Below are 16,556 nucleotides of genomic sequence, written 5' to 3'. Positions count from 1 at the left end.
GCCGATTCCCTCGCAGTTATCTACCTTCTAGTGAGTCCAGGGTGTTTTCGTTTGGGTTAAAACTTGTAGTAAGTGAGTCTATCGTCTGTTTTCAGTCTTCAATTCCTATGCCGGCTTGGACGTGGTGATCTCGGTGTCTTTACTCTGCCGCCATCTTCAAGTTCAGCTTTTTAATGTCAATAAAAATGAAATTATTTTAGTATTTTTGTTTTATAAATCAAGGTCATATAAGCTTGGTTATATGTCAGAATTTGTAGGTTATGCTTAGAACAAATTATGCTCTATCAATATTTTTACTATATAGTCTTGTCTGTAGAATGAACTCATGTTGTGTATAGAGTGGGAGTCTGCTGTGTAGATGCTTAAGTTTTGCAATCCTTAGGAGTTGTTTCAGGAATGGATGTGGTCACATAAATAGGGATACAGTTTAGAAACAAGAGAGAGCCTAGAACTTAGTCCTGAAGAACAGACTGATGTCTAGAGTTACAAAGGAAAAATAATCATAAAGGATACTGGGAAAGAAATCAGTTAAATGACATATCAGAAAAGCTGAGGGAAGAGACTTTCAGTAGGTAGGAGTGGACTGTGTGAAGTATTATTGGGAGGTTTTGTAAAATGAACTAAAAAGCATCCAATGAATTTGTCAATATGGAAATTTTTGATGGCTTTGTTAGAGGAGCTACAGTGAACTAGAGCAAGGAAGGCAGAAGAGCTGTTAAGACGGTAGGCTTTATATTTACAGTGGCAACTGGTCATGAGTTGGTCAGATATGTATTGAAAAGAGGCTTGATACATGGTGATTCAAAGGTGGCTTATATAGAATAGTTTTCCTTGCAATGGGGAGTAGTTAGACCTTGAAATCAGAACTTTAAAATTAAATCTTTTGTTCTTTTTACTCTTAAACATTGGTTATAAAATATTATTCTTTGGGCTTTCCCTAGTGGTGCAATGGGTTAGGACACAGCACTGCAAGCCAGGCGTAGCTGCTGCAGTGTGAGTTCAGTTCCCGCCCCAGAGGTAACCCACATGGCGTGGCAGACCTCTCCTGACCCACGCACTGCTCTCCTCAGCAGTGTACTTCGTGGATCTGCCTGTTCTTCTCCCTGCTCTGTCTCTCAGCACCCCTCACCTCTGGCCTGTACCCGAGTTGTGTATGAATAAATAAATAAATCTTTAAAAAAAATACATTATTCGGGCCCTCCCTGGTGGCGCAGCAGGTTAAAGCACAGCATTGAGAATCTAAAGCCGCTTCCGCATGAGTTCGATTCCCGCCTGCCCCGGAGGAGATCCACATGGCAAGGCAGACCTCTCCTGACCTTCCCGCTGCTCCCCTCAGCAGTGTACTTCGTCACTCTGCCTGTTCTGCTCCCCACTCTGTCTCTGGTGAATTCTCTCATCCTCCACATCTCTAGCCTGTACCCCAGTTCCATATGAATAAATAAATAAATCTTAAAAAAAAATACATTCTATGAAAAAAATGAGGCTTAGTCATAGATACTATAGTTTGGTAGACAGCTCAAATTATAACCCATTAAGAAACAAGACAAGAAGTAGTTAAGATGAAATGTCATCTGTAATCCTAACAACACTTACTTACCTGCCTCATGGCCTCTTAATTTACTTGTGTTAGGTTGTAAGTACTTTAGGGCAGAGACTGTTACATTATAACTCACATAATTTGCCATATATTATACTTGGGAAAGAAAGACTTACGATATTAATGGGAGTTCCATGGTTCTGTGCCTCCAGCTTAGAATGTAAAGGGCAGTAATAGGCATCATGCATGGATTAAGAACTAGTCAAAAATGATTCAGGTAATTTTTATTTGATATATTTGGGATTTTATTTTATGATAGCAACTGAAATATAGGGAGCCAAGATGAGTAAGTTTATTAGATAAGGTAGGAGGAAAACTAGCAAAGGTTTAAGATAACTTATTTTTAAAAAAGAACCACTGCTTATTAGTTTACTAGTTTACATTCTTAGACTTATCTTTTGAATGGGTTTTTGTCTATATACTTTTTAGAAACTTGTGATTGTTTTTATTACTAGCTCAACACAACTGTGAAAAGAAATGTGATGAAACTCGAGTTATGATCTTTTCTTCATTTCGAGATAGTGTTCAAGAAATTGCAGAAATGCTTTTACAACATCAGCCAATTATTAAAGTCATGACTTTTGTTGGCCATGCCTCAGGGAAAAGCATGAAGGGTTTTACCCAGAAGGAACAACTAGAGGTAATTATTTTTGGAAATATTTAAAGTAAAAATGAAATTTATTATCTTTGCTCATAGTGCCTTTTTTGTTTCATCTCACTGATTTATAAGCTACTTGTTAAAAATACTTTTATGGTGAACATGTAAGTAAAGACAAGTATATTTCAAAAACCAAACAAGTGTTTTTGCAGTTTTGAAATTTAAAATATATGTATTTTGTAAAGTATAATGGTAAAGTAGAAAACCTCAGAAATCAGGGTGGCCCAAATGGTTGGAGCATGGCATTGTGAAGCTAGTAGCCACAGCTGTTTCAGCGAGAGTTCGATCCCTGGGCAGGGAGATGACCAACATGGCACAGAAGACCTCTCCTGTCTCCCTCCCACTGCTCCTCTCAGCAGTGTGTTTCAGTAGATCTGCCAATTCTGCTCCCTATTCTGTCTCTGGTGAAACCTCTCACTGCCTCTGCACCTCTAGCCTGTACCCCAGTTCTGTGTGCATAAATAAATAAATCTTTAAAAAACAACAACAGCAATGATTTAAAAGGAAAGAGAACAACTCTCAGGGCCCTTCCTGGTGGCACAGCGGGTCAAAGCACAACACTATGAAGCTATCACAGCCATTGCAGCATGAGTTCAGTTGCCGACCAGGGAGATTACCCACATGGCGTGGCAGACCTCTCCTAACCTGCCTGCTGCCCTCCTTAGCAGCGTATTTCAGTACATCTGCCTGTTCTGCTTCTCACTCTCTCTTGTGAATCTTCTCATCCCTGCACCTCTGGCCTGTACCTCTGTTCTGTATGTATAAATAAAAAAAAAGAAAAAGAAAAACTATGAAATCATACTTGCTAGGTTGAAATCCTGATTTTACTATAAGCATTCTTATTCTTTTGCTTTAGTTTTCCTTATCTGTAAACATACTTCTTAGAGTTTTCATAAGCATTAAATGAAATTGTACTCTAGAGCCTTCAAATAAATGTTTACTATTTATTTTAAGTCACATTAGTTATTCCAAATAAATAATGAGATTATGTATTGTTATTTAAAAAATTTAATTTAAAAATGTGACCAGGGTTCTTCCCAGGCAGCAAAAAAGGTTAAAGCACAGCACTACGAAGCTAGCAGCAGCTGCTTCATCACTAATTCTATCCCTGCCAGGGAGGTGGCCCACATGGCAGAGCAGACCTCTCCTGACCCACCTTTGCTCCTCTTAGTAGTGTACTTTGTTAATCTGCCTGTTCTGTCCCTACTGTTCCCTACTTTTTCTCTGGTGAGTCCTACTGGTGAGTTTTACTGCCCTTGCACCTCTGGCATGTACCCCAGTTCTGTATGTATAAATAAATAAAAACTTTTAATTAAAAATTGTCAGCAGAAGAAGCCATTGGTGGTATAAGAAGTGAATAATTTTCTAATACTATGATGTGAGTTTTTTCAAATTTAGATTTCATTTTTTTTTTTTTTAAAGATTTATTTATTTGTGCATACAGAACTGGGGTACAGGCCAGAGGCTCAGGGGCGGTGAGAGGCTTCACCAGAGACAGAGAGGGGAACAGAACAGGCAGATCGACGAAGTACACTGCTGAGGGGAGCAGCGGGTGGGTCAGGAGAGGTCTGCCACACCATGTGGTCACCTCCGGGGCAGGCGGGAATCGAACTCATGCGGAAGCGGCTTTAGATTCTCAGTGCTGTGCTTTAACCCACTGCGCCACCAGGGAGGGCCTTAGATTTCATTTTTATACACTGTTTATAGATTTTTACGCATTAGCTACAGATTCTGAAATATTCTTTTAGTAATTTTTTATACCACTCCTTACTCAGAAGAGTCTGTTTAAATTGGTTGAATCTGATGGATGGAAAGTGTCTGGGATCTTTTCCTGAATCACTAGATGCTTCCTTTGCTTCAGGTTTGATTTTAAGTACTTTAAAGTGTTCAGACATCTAGTGGGTGATTATTACCCACTCTTAACATTTGTATATGAATAAAAAATGAAGTGAATTTTTGCCTGTGAAGTCAGGCATTTTGAAATATTCATAGTACCCAGCTGATCTCTGGCCATTTTCATTACCCAAAAAACCCAAAATGACTATTTCCTGAATTAGTCAGGTATCATAAGATACCTTAATGATTTTGTTAACTTTGTCTTTAATCACTTATATCAATAATACTTTTATGTAGGCCAGAGTAACAAGCACTTTTACTACACCTATACATTGCTTTCAAAGCAGCCTTTGTATTCTCCAATATGCTTTCCCCTGCGTGGTGGTGTCACTGTGGCTCTCCCTCCACCAAAGCACCCATAGGCCACCATGGTTCCCCAGTTCTCACTCCTTTTCTGGATTCATTTCTCCAGTTCCCTAGTTTTTACTCCTTTTCTACCCCCAGATACTCTGAAAGCCTAAGGTCAATGGTCAGTTTTCAAGGGTTGGTATTAAATTTTGTCTTTTTTGACCCTTTGTTGGTTTTCCTATATTCCACAAGTAAGTGACACCATCAGTATTTATCTTTCTCTTAAGGGAGACTGTTGGACCAGTGCTACTAGAAAGGTTTATAAGAGGACTTAACTTGCTAAGTTTGTATTTATTTATTCAACTTTTCAGGTTTTTTTTTTTTTTTAAAGATTTATTTATTTTTGCATACAGAGCTGGGGTACAGGCCAGAGATGCAGTGAGAGGATTCACCAGAGACAGAGTCAGGAGTAGAACAGGCTGACTGATGAGGGGAGCAGCCGGCAGGTCAGGAGAGGTCAGGAGAAGTCTGCTGCACCATGAGGATCACCTCCTGGGCGGAGATTGAACTCATGCTGAAGTGGCGTTAGCTTCTTAGTGCTATACTTTAACTCTCTGCGCCACCAGAGAGGGCCACAGGTTGTTGTTTTTAACAATATGATTAACTTATAGATTAAAATTTTGGAGTCAGATCTAAGGTCAAATGTTGGCAGTTATTATTACTTAAAAGTAGTAGTATGAGCTTGAGCAGTCTTTGTCATGGATCTATAATTGTTTATATACTTTAGTAGAGTTCTTATTTTCTAAAATTTACTTTTTGTATACAAGATCCTATCACTGCCCATCTTCCTAGTCATTTTGCTCAGTCATTCTTGTATTTTAATAGGCATTTATAAGGACCTTGGTCAAAAAGCATGATTGATTCCTCTGAATTACCATCATTCAATTTTTGTTTCTGGTCTCTACCTATCATTGAACATTATCTTATTTACCAATAGACCGAAATCTGCAGTGTTTTGGTGTTGACATATATGGAGAAATTGAGGCTCAAGGCAGTTGAGCACTGTGTTTGGAGACCTAAGGAAAGTTTTCAGAATGTTTCATTGACTTTCATTTACTTGTTTTCATGCCATTGTAGTTTCATTAAATGGATGAGAGAAATACTGCCATACAGGAAGGAAAATGCAGTGTTGTTTTTAGTCTCCCTTCCTCTGAGAAGAGAAGCTTCTCTGATTGATGAAAATCCTGGAGAGGACAGAGGACAGTTGAGTTCCTTTTGGAGGTTTTTTTTTTAAAGATTTATTTATGCATGTAGAACTGGATACAGGCCAGAGGTTCCGGGCCGGTAAGGGGACGCTTCAAAGAGTGGAGAGCAGAACAGGCAAATCAACTAAGTACACTGCTGAAGGGAGCAGCGGGCCTGGCCAGCTTGCAGTACTGTGCTTTAACCCACTGTGCCACCAGGGAGGGCTTTGAGGTTGTTTTTAGAAAAATAAGGGGTGTTGTGAGAAAGTTTCTCTCTGCAGTGTCTGTTTTTTCAAGTACCTAAAGTTCAAAATAACCATATATTACAGCATGACCTGAACATCTACAGTGAAATTTTGAGATAGCATGTTCTGCTATGCTTTGCTGGAGAGACAATATAAATGGCAGCATATGGATTTTAGGGAGTAATAAAATATTACAACTGTAGTTATTCCTAACAATAAATTTAGGTCTAGGATACAATGAATAGCAACAAATGATCTGGGTCATATTGGTGCTGCATGCTTCTCTTAGTGATGCTGGCAGTAATATCTGGGGGTTCTCATTTATGTATAAATTATTAGCAAGCCCTTTGGGCATTCCAGCCCTTATGAAAAGCAAAGGAATTAGGACTGCTCTTTCATTTTATCACAATATCTTTTGGCTTATATGCAATTTTGTCATTTTCCATTTTGATACTGGCAAAATACTATTCTGGATGCCAGTCACTATTTTTGGATGTGGAAATTTTATGTAAAATTGTCTTGCATTTACATTTAGTTATTTTAAAATTATTTTTACTTTAGGTAGTGAAAAAATTTCGTAGTGGTGGTTACAATACATTGGTTTCAACTTGTGTTGGTGAAGAAGGTTTGGATATAGGAGAAGTTGATCTTATAATATGTTTTGATGCCCAGAAGAGCCCAATTCGTCTTGTACAACGAATGGGTAGAACTGGCCGCAAACGTCAAGGCAGAATTGTTGTTATCCTTGCTGAAGGACGAGAAGAACGTGTAAGTAGATGTATAGAAACATAATTTGATAATTGATATTTGAGAAATATAGACCCAAAAACCAAACATCAATCTTTTAAAATTCAAATAACCTGTAGGTAATTATGGATGATTCTCCCTTTTCATTACATTCTGAATATTCTTTTCTTGTAGTTAGAATTCTTGACTGTATTGTTTCCTAATTTATCCATTGTAAAAAATGAATTTTTATACTTCAATATTAGTATAAAATATACGGATGCAAAAGTCAATGCATACTACTTTGTTTTACTCTTTCCTGTGTTTCAAAGGCCTGTTTTTGTGTGTGTTTAGTCTCACTTTTTAAAAACTATGATAAAGCTGAGCATTTTTTTTTTACACTTTAAAGGATTGCCTAAGTCATTCAACTAACTAACTAATCCATCAAGTAACCAACCAACCAGCAAGAATATGTGCCAGTGATAGGGTGTGGACTTATGTATGCTTAAAAGTTATTTTCCAGGCCTTTATAGAAAAGTTTGCTGAGTGATAAGGGATTTGAATCATATTCAAACCTTGTAACAGTTTTGATTATGTAAAATATGATTTACATAATATTAGCGTTTGTTACACATATGTATTAACTTTTGTAATTGGGTAGGACTATTTTTGTAGTCTTATATGTAGTTTTTACATTTAGACTTTCTTTCATTAAATGTGATAGCTTAAAATTATTTAAAATGTTTACATACCCTGTAAAAGCAATTTTAAAACAGTTACTTTTATTAAAATACTATTGTCCCACATCCTTGCCATTGATTTTACAGTAGAGGATTCCCCCTGCCAAGGTAGTGGTGACCCTAGCACTCCCACCACTGCAGGACCCATAGCCTTCCGTCAAAGTCCATTGTGCTCACCCTTCTCCACCTCAACCTTACCCCTCCTCTACTTTCCCCTTTGAAACTCTTTAAGTCAGTGGTCAGCTTTCAAGTACTGGTTTTAAAGATTGTCTTTGTGTGGCTTTTCTATATTTCACATTAAGTGACATCATTGACATCATGAATTTTTTGTTTTTATTTTTTGGTGAATAGTATTCTATTAGGTGTCTGTCACATTTTCTTGATCCACTCATCTGTTTTGGGCATTTAGTATGTTTTTATAGCTTGTAAATAGTGCTGCTACGAACATGAGTGCAGGTTTACTTTCAAATTAGTGTCTAGAAGTGGAATTGCTGGGTTTTATGGCAGCTACATTTAAAGAAACTCAAAAATAGCATTACATGTATGATTTCCTTTGTACATTATAATTATATAACCTCTATATAATAGTAATATAGTTACTAAGGTAGGCTTTTGTAATGTTAAAAACAAACCGACAGTCTAATTGCCTTTTTATTAAATGCTTTATAAATTGTCAGCACTCCTGTCTAACAAGTAGAAAGGTGCTCCAAGGAGCTACACAAAATGAAAGAATTTATCTTAAGAAATGGGCAGAACAAGACTATTAACAAAAGACAAGAAAAGGTTGTTTCAGTCGAGATTCACCTTACTGATGTTGAGAAGGAGATTCTGAACTGACTGAATTAAAATTCCACTTTGGGAGAGGCTTAGCTTTTAATCAGTCTTGGTGGGATTCAGTGTAGGTGACTCCAGTTGGGCCCATTGATTTATCTTAAACTATAATGTTAGATTGTGAAAGTTTTTATCAAGAGTTAATAGGACAAATTTAAAACTCAACTGAAATCTGCTTCTATAAGTATTTAAGTAGATGAGTTTAATTTACTGTTTAAAATAAAGCCAAATTAAAATAGTTATTTCTTACGACTATATGATAAGAAATAACTATTTTAATAGAAATAATGTAATGATATTTATTTGTTTTGCAGACTTATAATCAAAGTCAGTCCAATAAAAGAAGCATTTATAGAGCTATATCAAGTAACAGGCAGGTCCTTCATTTTTATCAAAGAAGTCCACGAATGGTTCCTGATGGATTCAATCCACAGTTACATAAAATGTTCATCACACATGGTGTCTATGAATCAGAGAAATCTTGGAACTTGAAGCAAAAGTCATCTGTCTTTTCCTATAGGAATGGTAAATAAAAGAATTTTGTATTTATACAAGCATCCTTTACCCTCAGCCCCACCCTGTTGTTAGCTACCAAGTCACATTTTGATATATTTTTTTCTTGGAGAAAGTCAGGGTACATTGTAGGGTGTTACAGTTGTTCTTTTTGGGAAGGATACTTTAATTTTCCCAGTACTGAGTTTCTTTTACTCTACTGCCTGTTTTTCCTTTCCTTCGTCATGTGGTAATCTTTTCAATAGAATTCTGAGATCTGTCCTTTATTAAAAATTGCTATAATATTGGCTCATGTGCATTTTTTGGTATTTTTCTTCTGTTCTTCCTGACTTTTGACGTTACAGTGATTCTTCTTAACCAAGATTGTATATATAAATATACTGTTTTATGCTTTAGTATATAATTCACTTGATTTACAGACCTCAACTATTTTTTTATAATATAGTAGTTTATTTTTACATCATTTTGTACATTTTTTTTTCATCTCAATTGTAATCCCCGTGGGTTTCCCATCACCAAGTCACCCGTGTGCCATCACCATAGTCCCATGCACTGCCCTCACCCCCTCCCCCGTTTTTGATTCCATTCCCCACTCCACCCCCACAAAATGTCTCTGGTATATGGCTGTTCATTATTCTTATTATTTTCTCGCCTGGTCCATCATACTCTGCTATGAGCGAAACCATCTGGTATTTTTCTTTCTCTTTCTGGCTTATCTCACTAAGCATGATCTTTTCCAGCTCCACCCAAGTTGCTGCAAAAGACATGTGTTTCTCTTTTTGGTTGCTGAGTAATATCCCATTGTATCTATGTACCACATCTTTTTAATCCACTTTGGGCATTTGGGCTGCTTCCATGTTTTTCCAACTGTAAATAAAGCAGCAATAAACATGGGGGTACAGGTATCTTTTTCAGTCATTGTTTTTGTGTCTTTGGATAGATACCTAGGAGTGGGATTGCTGGGTCTTAGGGGGGAAGCTTAGCAGTTTGAGGAACCTCCAAACAGTTTTCCATAGTGGTTGTACTAATTTGCATTCCCATCAGCAGTGCAGGAGAGTTCCTTTTTCTCCACATCCTCACCAACATTTGTTGTTGCTAGTTGTTTGAAGATGGGCCATTCTCACTGGGGTGAGGTGGTATCTCATTGTGATTTTAATTTGCATCTCCCTTATTATGAGTGATGTTGGACATTTTTTCATGTGCTTGTTGGCCATCTGCATTTCCTCTTTGGAGTAGTGTCTTTTTAGCTTTTCTGCCCATTTTTTGATGGGGTTGTTTATTTTTGTTGAGTTTTGTCAGTTCTCTGTATATTTTTGTAATCAGTCCTTTATCACTGCTTTTGTGTGAGAAAATGTTTTCCCAATTAGTGGGCTGGACCTAAACTATTTAAAGTGATTCAGAGAGTAGAATGCTTTCAATTTTTAGAATTTTACATCTTAGAGCCTCAGATTAGTAGATATGAAAGGAACCTAAACAATTACTTAGTTCAAATCCCTTGCTTTACAAAAACAGCTTCTTGATTCCTAACTCAGTAATTTTTCTGCCTTCCTCTGTATTGGACCAGAATGTCTGCTTTATATTATTTAACCTTTCCAGTTTGCTAATTGTCTTCCTTTATATATGACTTTGGAAATCAAAAGGGATTATCTGTTCATTTTTTATAAAGTATATTCTTATATTATTTTCTTAAAGTACTGAGTAGATCTTTCCTATCTGACTTCATTGACTTTGCTCCTTCCAACTGAAAAGCTAAAACTAAAACCCTTTTTTTTAAAACTTGGTAGTTCCCTATTTCTTCCTCTTTGCCAAGCTTTAGATGGCTTTTCCAATATTGTCGTGATAGGATAATGATACTGATTTTCATTTGTAAGTTATCTGACTGTGTTGTCTCAGGTCATAGACATTAAATGTCTAAAGGGAGAGTCCAAAAGAAGCCAGGACTGAGAGTCTAGCCACCTGGCTGTGTTCTTTCGATGAAGAAGTAATCACCAAAGTTTAGCTCCTAGACAGAGCATACACTAGTACTTTCAAAGAGGTGAGAAAAGTTTAAGAGATATGTAGAAGCAGGAAGTCAGAGCCAGAATATTATGTGATCAATACTAGTTTTGAGAAATAGAATCAGTAGTTTAGCAGAGATGGATAGACATTTACAGTAAAGCCTGAGTTGATATTGTGTATTTTGTGTTTGCCTTGAAGATTTATTTTTTTTAACTTTTAAAATTTTTTTTTTGAACTTAAAGGAATAAGGCAAAGTAATTCAAAGAAAGATTGGTTATTATCAGAAGAAGAATTTAAATTATGGAACAGACTTTATAGATTAAGAGAGAGTGATGAAATTAAGGGAATAACATTGCCTCAAGTTCAGTTTCTGTCTTTTCAAAATGAAGAAAATACACCTGTAAGTCGAACATGTTTTCACATGCATTTTGTAATGATTGTATAATATCTTTGGGAATTAAGAGAATGGTTCATGATCAGAATGTCAAGTTACTTAAAAATTTAAGAATGTGAACAGTTTAAAAAAATTAGCTACTGACTTTCTTATATTCTTTATTTTATATATGTACATATATATTTACATGACTGCAATGTGTTCAAGTTCTGTCTTTTTTGCATTATTTTTTACCATATGAATATTTCTATATAGGCATAATTTATGTGGTACTTTCAATATATTGGAGTTTGTTTGGCAACTTTTTCCTATTGTGTTTTGGGATTCTTTTTAATATATTAACAAAATTATTGTTGTTATGAGCATCTTTTTACAAACTTGTTTTGATTCTTTGTTTTGAAATAATAGTAAAACTTTAAACCGGACAGTGTTTATTTTATTTTTAGCAAATTATTTATAAACTTAATGAAAATCAAGGGAATTGATCAAAAATTACACATGTGCCTAGAGAGCTGGATAAACAAGCTCAGGAAAGATTAATTTTAGAAGACATATAGGGTTTGAAATATGTGATGATTCAGAATTTTATTCACTAACAGGAAAAATGAGGAATGACAGCAGGCATGAAGAGTTGGGATCAGTAACAATGAATGATTTATGAAGAGTTGGGATCAGTAATAGTGAATGATTTATGAAGATCTCTGTATTATAATGTGGAATATAAACCTAGCAGAATAATAGTTTTAAAACACAGATTTTCTTAAATATTTGCTTTTAAAATGGAGCAGAAAAACAGATATGGCAAATCTGTAGCTCATATACCAGTTGTTTTAAAAATATGGTATATTTTAAAATAATATACTTAAAAGGATAGCTTTGAACTTTATGAAATTTTTACCCTGCGATTTTAGTTGAAAGTACCATAGTGAAGTAAATTATTTGTTAAGCTGTTTAATCTGTATTTTAAGTTTGATTTTAAATCACTTTGTAAAGTCTGCATTTTTATCTTTTTTAAAATCACTAATGAAGACTAAAGAACCAACCAGTGGAATTCATCAACTCTCTCTTTCTGAGTGGAGATTGTGGCAGGATCGTCCTTTTCCGACCTACCATGTTGATCATTCAGATCGATGTCATCATTTTATAAGCATTATGAAAATGATAGAAGAAATGAGACACGAAGAGGTAGGATTTTATTGTAATTTTCTCTTGTCGGTATGATAGTGAAACTAGAATCCTTAATCTTTTATTCATCTTATTCTGATTTTGTAAGAAACAGTATTATAAATAATTATAGCTAGAGTATTTTGTTTTTCTCAGTAGCTCTTTGTGAGATCAGTAAGAAACCAGTTTTCTGCCTTAGAAGTAGACTTAATTAATCAGAAGACTGTCATCTGTAAATATTGATATAGTAAAATTTTAATATACTTAATGACTTACATAAATACGTTTGTATAACTAATTTAGGATTCTCACTAGATTAGGGATTTATTGAAATATTTTGTAACATTTGTCATGTCTCTTTCCTGAGTTTGGAGAATTATTGGTTCCTAAAGTAGTTTCTTGGTTATTCTATCTTGAGAGAGTCAGAATGATGAGCATATCTTGATTATAAAATCCAAAATGCTAGGGTTAGAATCCCAATTTTACCTTTTACTGTTCTTCCCTCAGGAAATTACTTAACCTCTTCATGCTTCAGTCATCTGTAAAATGGTGATAATGATAATACTTTTGTCATTGGTTTTTGAGTTTAAATGACTTAGTACATGTAAAACACTTAGGTTAGTAAATAACATAAGTACTCAATAGATTGCAACTTTTGTTTTTATTTTTACTTTCTTAAATACATGTAAACAAAGGAATTAGTTGTGGATATCAGGAAACCTCTGCCATCAAATTAACACTTACTGAGGTAGTGACCTTTATAAGTCATTCTCTATTTGTGGTCCTGCAGCTTTTTATCAATGAAGAAGCCAAATAAAATATTCTGTGTATGGGGAGCAGCATAGAGACAGACATCCTCACATTAATATGAAATTTATCTATTAGTCAAAAGATGGAGAGCTAACTGCTTGAATCCCTAATGAGGAATCTGATTAAAGTAGCCTTCCTGGGGATGAGTGGAGGGTAATGTAGACTGTAATTTTACAGATAAGAACTTCACTCTAAGAAGTTTTTCCTTGGGAATTTTCTAAAAATAATACTTCAAGTTGATCCTTGAATGACAAGGAGTTAGAGGCCCAAACCACCATGCAGTAAAAATAGGCATTAAACTTTGACTTCCTAAAATAATTTGTTAGACATACCAATAACATAAACAGTTGATTAAGAAGTACTTTATCACATATATACTGTATTCTTACAATAAAGTAAGCAAGCTAAAGAAAGTAAATATTATTAAAATCACAAGGAAGAGAGTAAGCCCTTTAGCACCGTACCTGTATCAGTACAATAACTTTACATTGTTGATTTATAAGAAAATCCACAGATAAGTGGACTTGCGCATTTCAAACTGGTGTTGTTCCAGAACCTACTATATATTACAGCCTATACACTATTACTTGAGAGGGTCCTAAAAGTTGTTCTTAGTTTACCTTCATCAAAAGAGTAAATTTTGCATATATTTCTGTGTTTTTCACTCATATATGTTAATTTTTTAATTTATTTTTAGGATGTTACCCTGACGGTTAAATGTTGGACATGAAAATACTTAATGCTTATTATATTTTTTGTGTATACATTAAATTTATTCTTTCTACAATAGTTATAGGTCTTCCTTGTATTGAATACTAGAGATGAAAATATTAATTGATTAAAGCTGATTTGTGATAATTTCATAGATGTGTCATTTATACATTTGATTAATCAGAATAATTTTTAAAAGTAATTTTAAAATAAAATAACTTCATTAATGTAATGTTTAGAAAATATTTTAATACAGTGAAGCTCTTCCATAGAATTGGCTTTTTTTTTTATTAAAAGATTTATTTATTCGTACAGAACTGGGGTACAGGCCAGAGATGCGGAGGGGGAGAGGATTCACCAGAGGGAGCAGAACAGGCAGATTGACTAAGTACACTGCTGAGGGGAGCAGTGGGCGGGTCAGGAGAGGTCTGCTGCGCCATGTGGATCTTCTCGGGGCAGGCGGGGATCGAACTCATGCGGGAGTGGCTTTAGTTAAATTGGCTTTTTTATTTAGTTTTCCTGTGACTTTTCATTTTCCTTTTTATAGGGAGAATGCAGCTATGAATTGAAAATTAAATCTTACTTACAAATGGAAGATGTTAGCTCAACATTTAATGCTCCTAGAAACAAGTGTAATTCTCTTGCCAATGACACCTCTACTAGTAACAAGAAATCTTCATGTACAAAGAAAAATCAAGGCAGCTCATTTTCAGTGACAGAATCTAATGAAGAATGTACTAAAGATGTTAAACAAACTGGTGTCAAACCTACAAAAATCAGTTTTCTAAAGAATAAAGCTTCTAAAGGACTGAAAAAACATCAGCCTAACAAAGAAAACAGTAATACGCATTCTTTAAAGACTGATTGCAATTCTGCTGTTGAAAGTATTTTTCAGGTAGATCGAAATGATAAAAGGGCATCAGAGACAGATGAAGTGGCTGCCTCATGTGCGATCAATGAAAACATTGCTAATCAGTCATGTGGATTATTAGCAGATTGTCAGGTTACAGATAAATTTATTAGTTCGTATGCTGAAAATTTTTTCGATTCTGGTTATCACAGTTTCAGTGATGAGAAATCTGTTTCATCTAACTTATTCTTTCCATTTGAGGAAGAGCTTTATGTAGATACTACAGATAAACAATTTGATAATTGTCATTTGACAAAAGAGATACTAGCTAATGTGGAGAAATTTTTATCTCATTCTCCTCCACCTCTCAGTGGACTTTCAAGTTTGGAATTTGAAATTACTAAGGGTTCTGTACTTGAGAATTTTTTTTTCCTACCCTACACAGAATGTTTACAAAATAATAAATCTACCTATTTGATGTCATGTTCACCAATAAATTCTCAACAGAATTTGGAGTTGAATTCACCTAAACTTAATCATCCTTCTGAAAAAATATATCTTTATGATGCAACTAATGACCAGCTTTCTGATGAGCGAGGTTTCTGTGACTATGATAAATTACACAGAGATATGAAGGAAAATTTAGTATCCAACAATCATGTTCATATAAACATTGATCCTCCAAAATATTTTGGTGAAAAGAATCATGATGGTAACAATGACCTCCCAATATTGCTCACTGATCAGAATGAGAGTTTACCATTATTTGATGATGATAGTACAGAGATTGTTGATGTGAGCCTTTCTCCCACAAAGAGTAAGTGTAAATCTTTATGTGTATCAGACAAAACTGCTCTAAGTGAAATGTCATTGGTTTCTCACTTCTTAATTTCTGATGAACATTTGTTAGATAGTAATTCTGAATCTCAAGATCAAATCACATGTGATACTAATGGTTTGAAATTTCAGGAAGATGTGAAAGTTGTATGTGAGGAAAACTTAAAGACTGATGAGAATATTTTTGATTGTTCTAACGATCTGTTTTCTGTTACATTTGATTTAGGATTTTGTAGTCCAGATTCTGATCATGAAATACTAGAACATATATCAGACAGAAATAAGGATAGAACTTTAGATGATCTGCCTGGAAGGTATTTAGATAGTAAAGAGATAAGTGATACAAATTATGTTTCATATCAAGCAGTAATACCAAGAAAATCTATAGATGGTTCTACAAGTAGAACCATTACTATCACATCAAGTGAAAATAAGAAGAGTTCAGCTTCTGCATGTTTTCAACTGAGTACAGCAGAAAATAAAGACTGTATGTCTCCTGGTTATTCTCAGTTTTCTTTGCCAGTAAAAGAAAAAATTATGAGTACACCACTTTTTGAATCAAACACAGTAAACTCATTTTTGAAGAAGAAAAAGGAAATACCTAAGATCCCAGATTCTAACAAAGAAAAAGTAAATCTACAAAGCTTCAAAGAAGCATTGAATTCAACTTTTGATGACTCAGGCCTTTCAATGGAAAAAACTAAAAACAGGGAACAAATGAATTTGCATCAATCCTGTCATTTTGTTGAAGGTAAGATTCCATCTAAATAAAACATGTTTTAAGAATAATTAGATAAATTATGAAATTTTTCAAAATGTAATTTTTCAGTGTAAGGTTTATTAGATAATAAGAAAAGTATATATTTTTTGGGCACAAAATGTTAGTTTAATGATGTTAACAAAAGTTACTTTTCTTGTGTTTTTCACTGTTGCTTTTTTTTTTTAAGATTTATTTATTTATTTGTTCATACAGAACTGGGGTACAGGCCAGAGGCTCAGGGGCGGGGAGAGGCTTCACCAGAGACAGAGTGGGGAGCAGAACAGGCAGATGGAC

The 16,556-nt window shown here is 34.8% G+C and overlaps 1 protein-coding gene across 2 annotated transcripts in view; it reads left to right on the top strand.

Moving 5' to 3' along the window:
- FANCM (Fanconi anemia, complementation group M) overlaps nucleotides 1-16,556 on the top strand; it is a 58,651-nt gene that overhangs the window by 22,177 nt on the left and 19,918 nt on the right. For both annotated transcript variants that reach the window (XM_012724418.1, XM_004682103.2), the window contains 6 exons: nucleotides 2,053-2,237; nucleotides 6,490-6,696; nucleotides 8,540-8,750; nucleotides 10,979-11,136; nucleotides 12,160-12,315; nucleotides 14,363-16,253. In XM_012724418.1, coding sequence (XP_012579872.1) covers nucleotides 2,053-2,237; nucleotides 6,490-6,696; nucleotides 8,540-8,750; nucleotides 10,979-11,136; nucleotides 12,160-12,315; nucleotides 14,363-16,253 — 2,808 coding nt within the window. The remainder of the gene's footprint in view (nucleotides 1-2,052; nucleotides 2,238-6,489; nucleotides 6,697-8,539; nucleotides 8,751-10,978; nucleotides 11,137-12,159; nucleotides 12,316-14,362; nucleotides 16,254-16,556) is intronic.

Source organism: Condylura cristata, unplaced genomic scaffold (genome assembly GCF_000260355.1).
Source record: "Condylura cristata isolate star-nosed mole 26May11 unplaced genomic scaffold, ConCri1.0 scaffold00013, whole genome shotgun sequence".
NCBI lineage: Eukaryota > Metazoa > Chordata > Mammalia > Eulipotyphla > Talpidae > Condylura > Condylura cristata.
The sequence above is the reverse complement of the archived record's forward strand: the minus strand, read 5'-3'. Positions and strand labels throughout refer to the sequence as shown.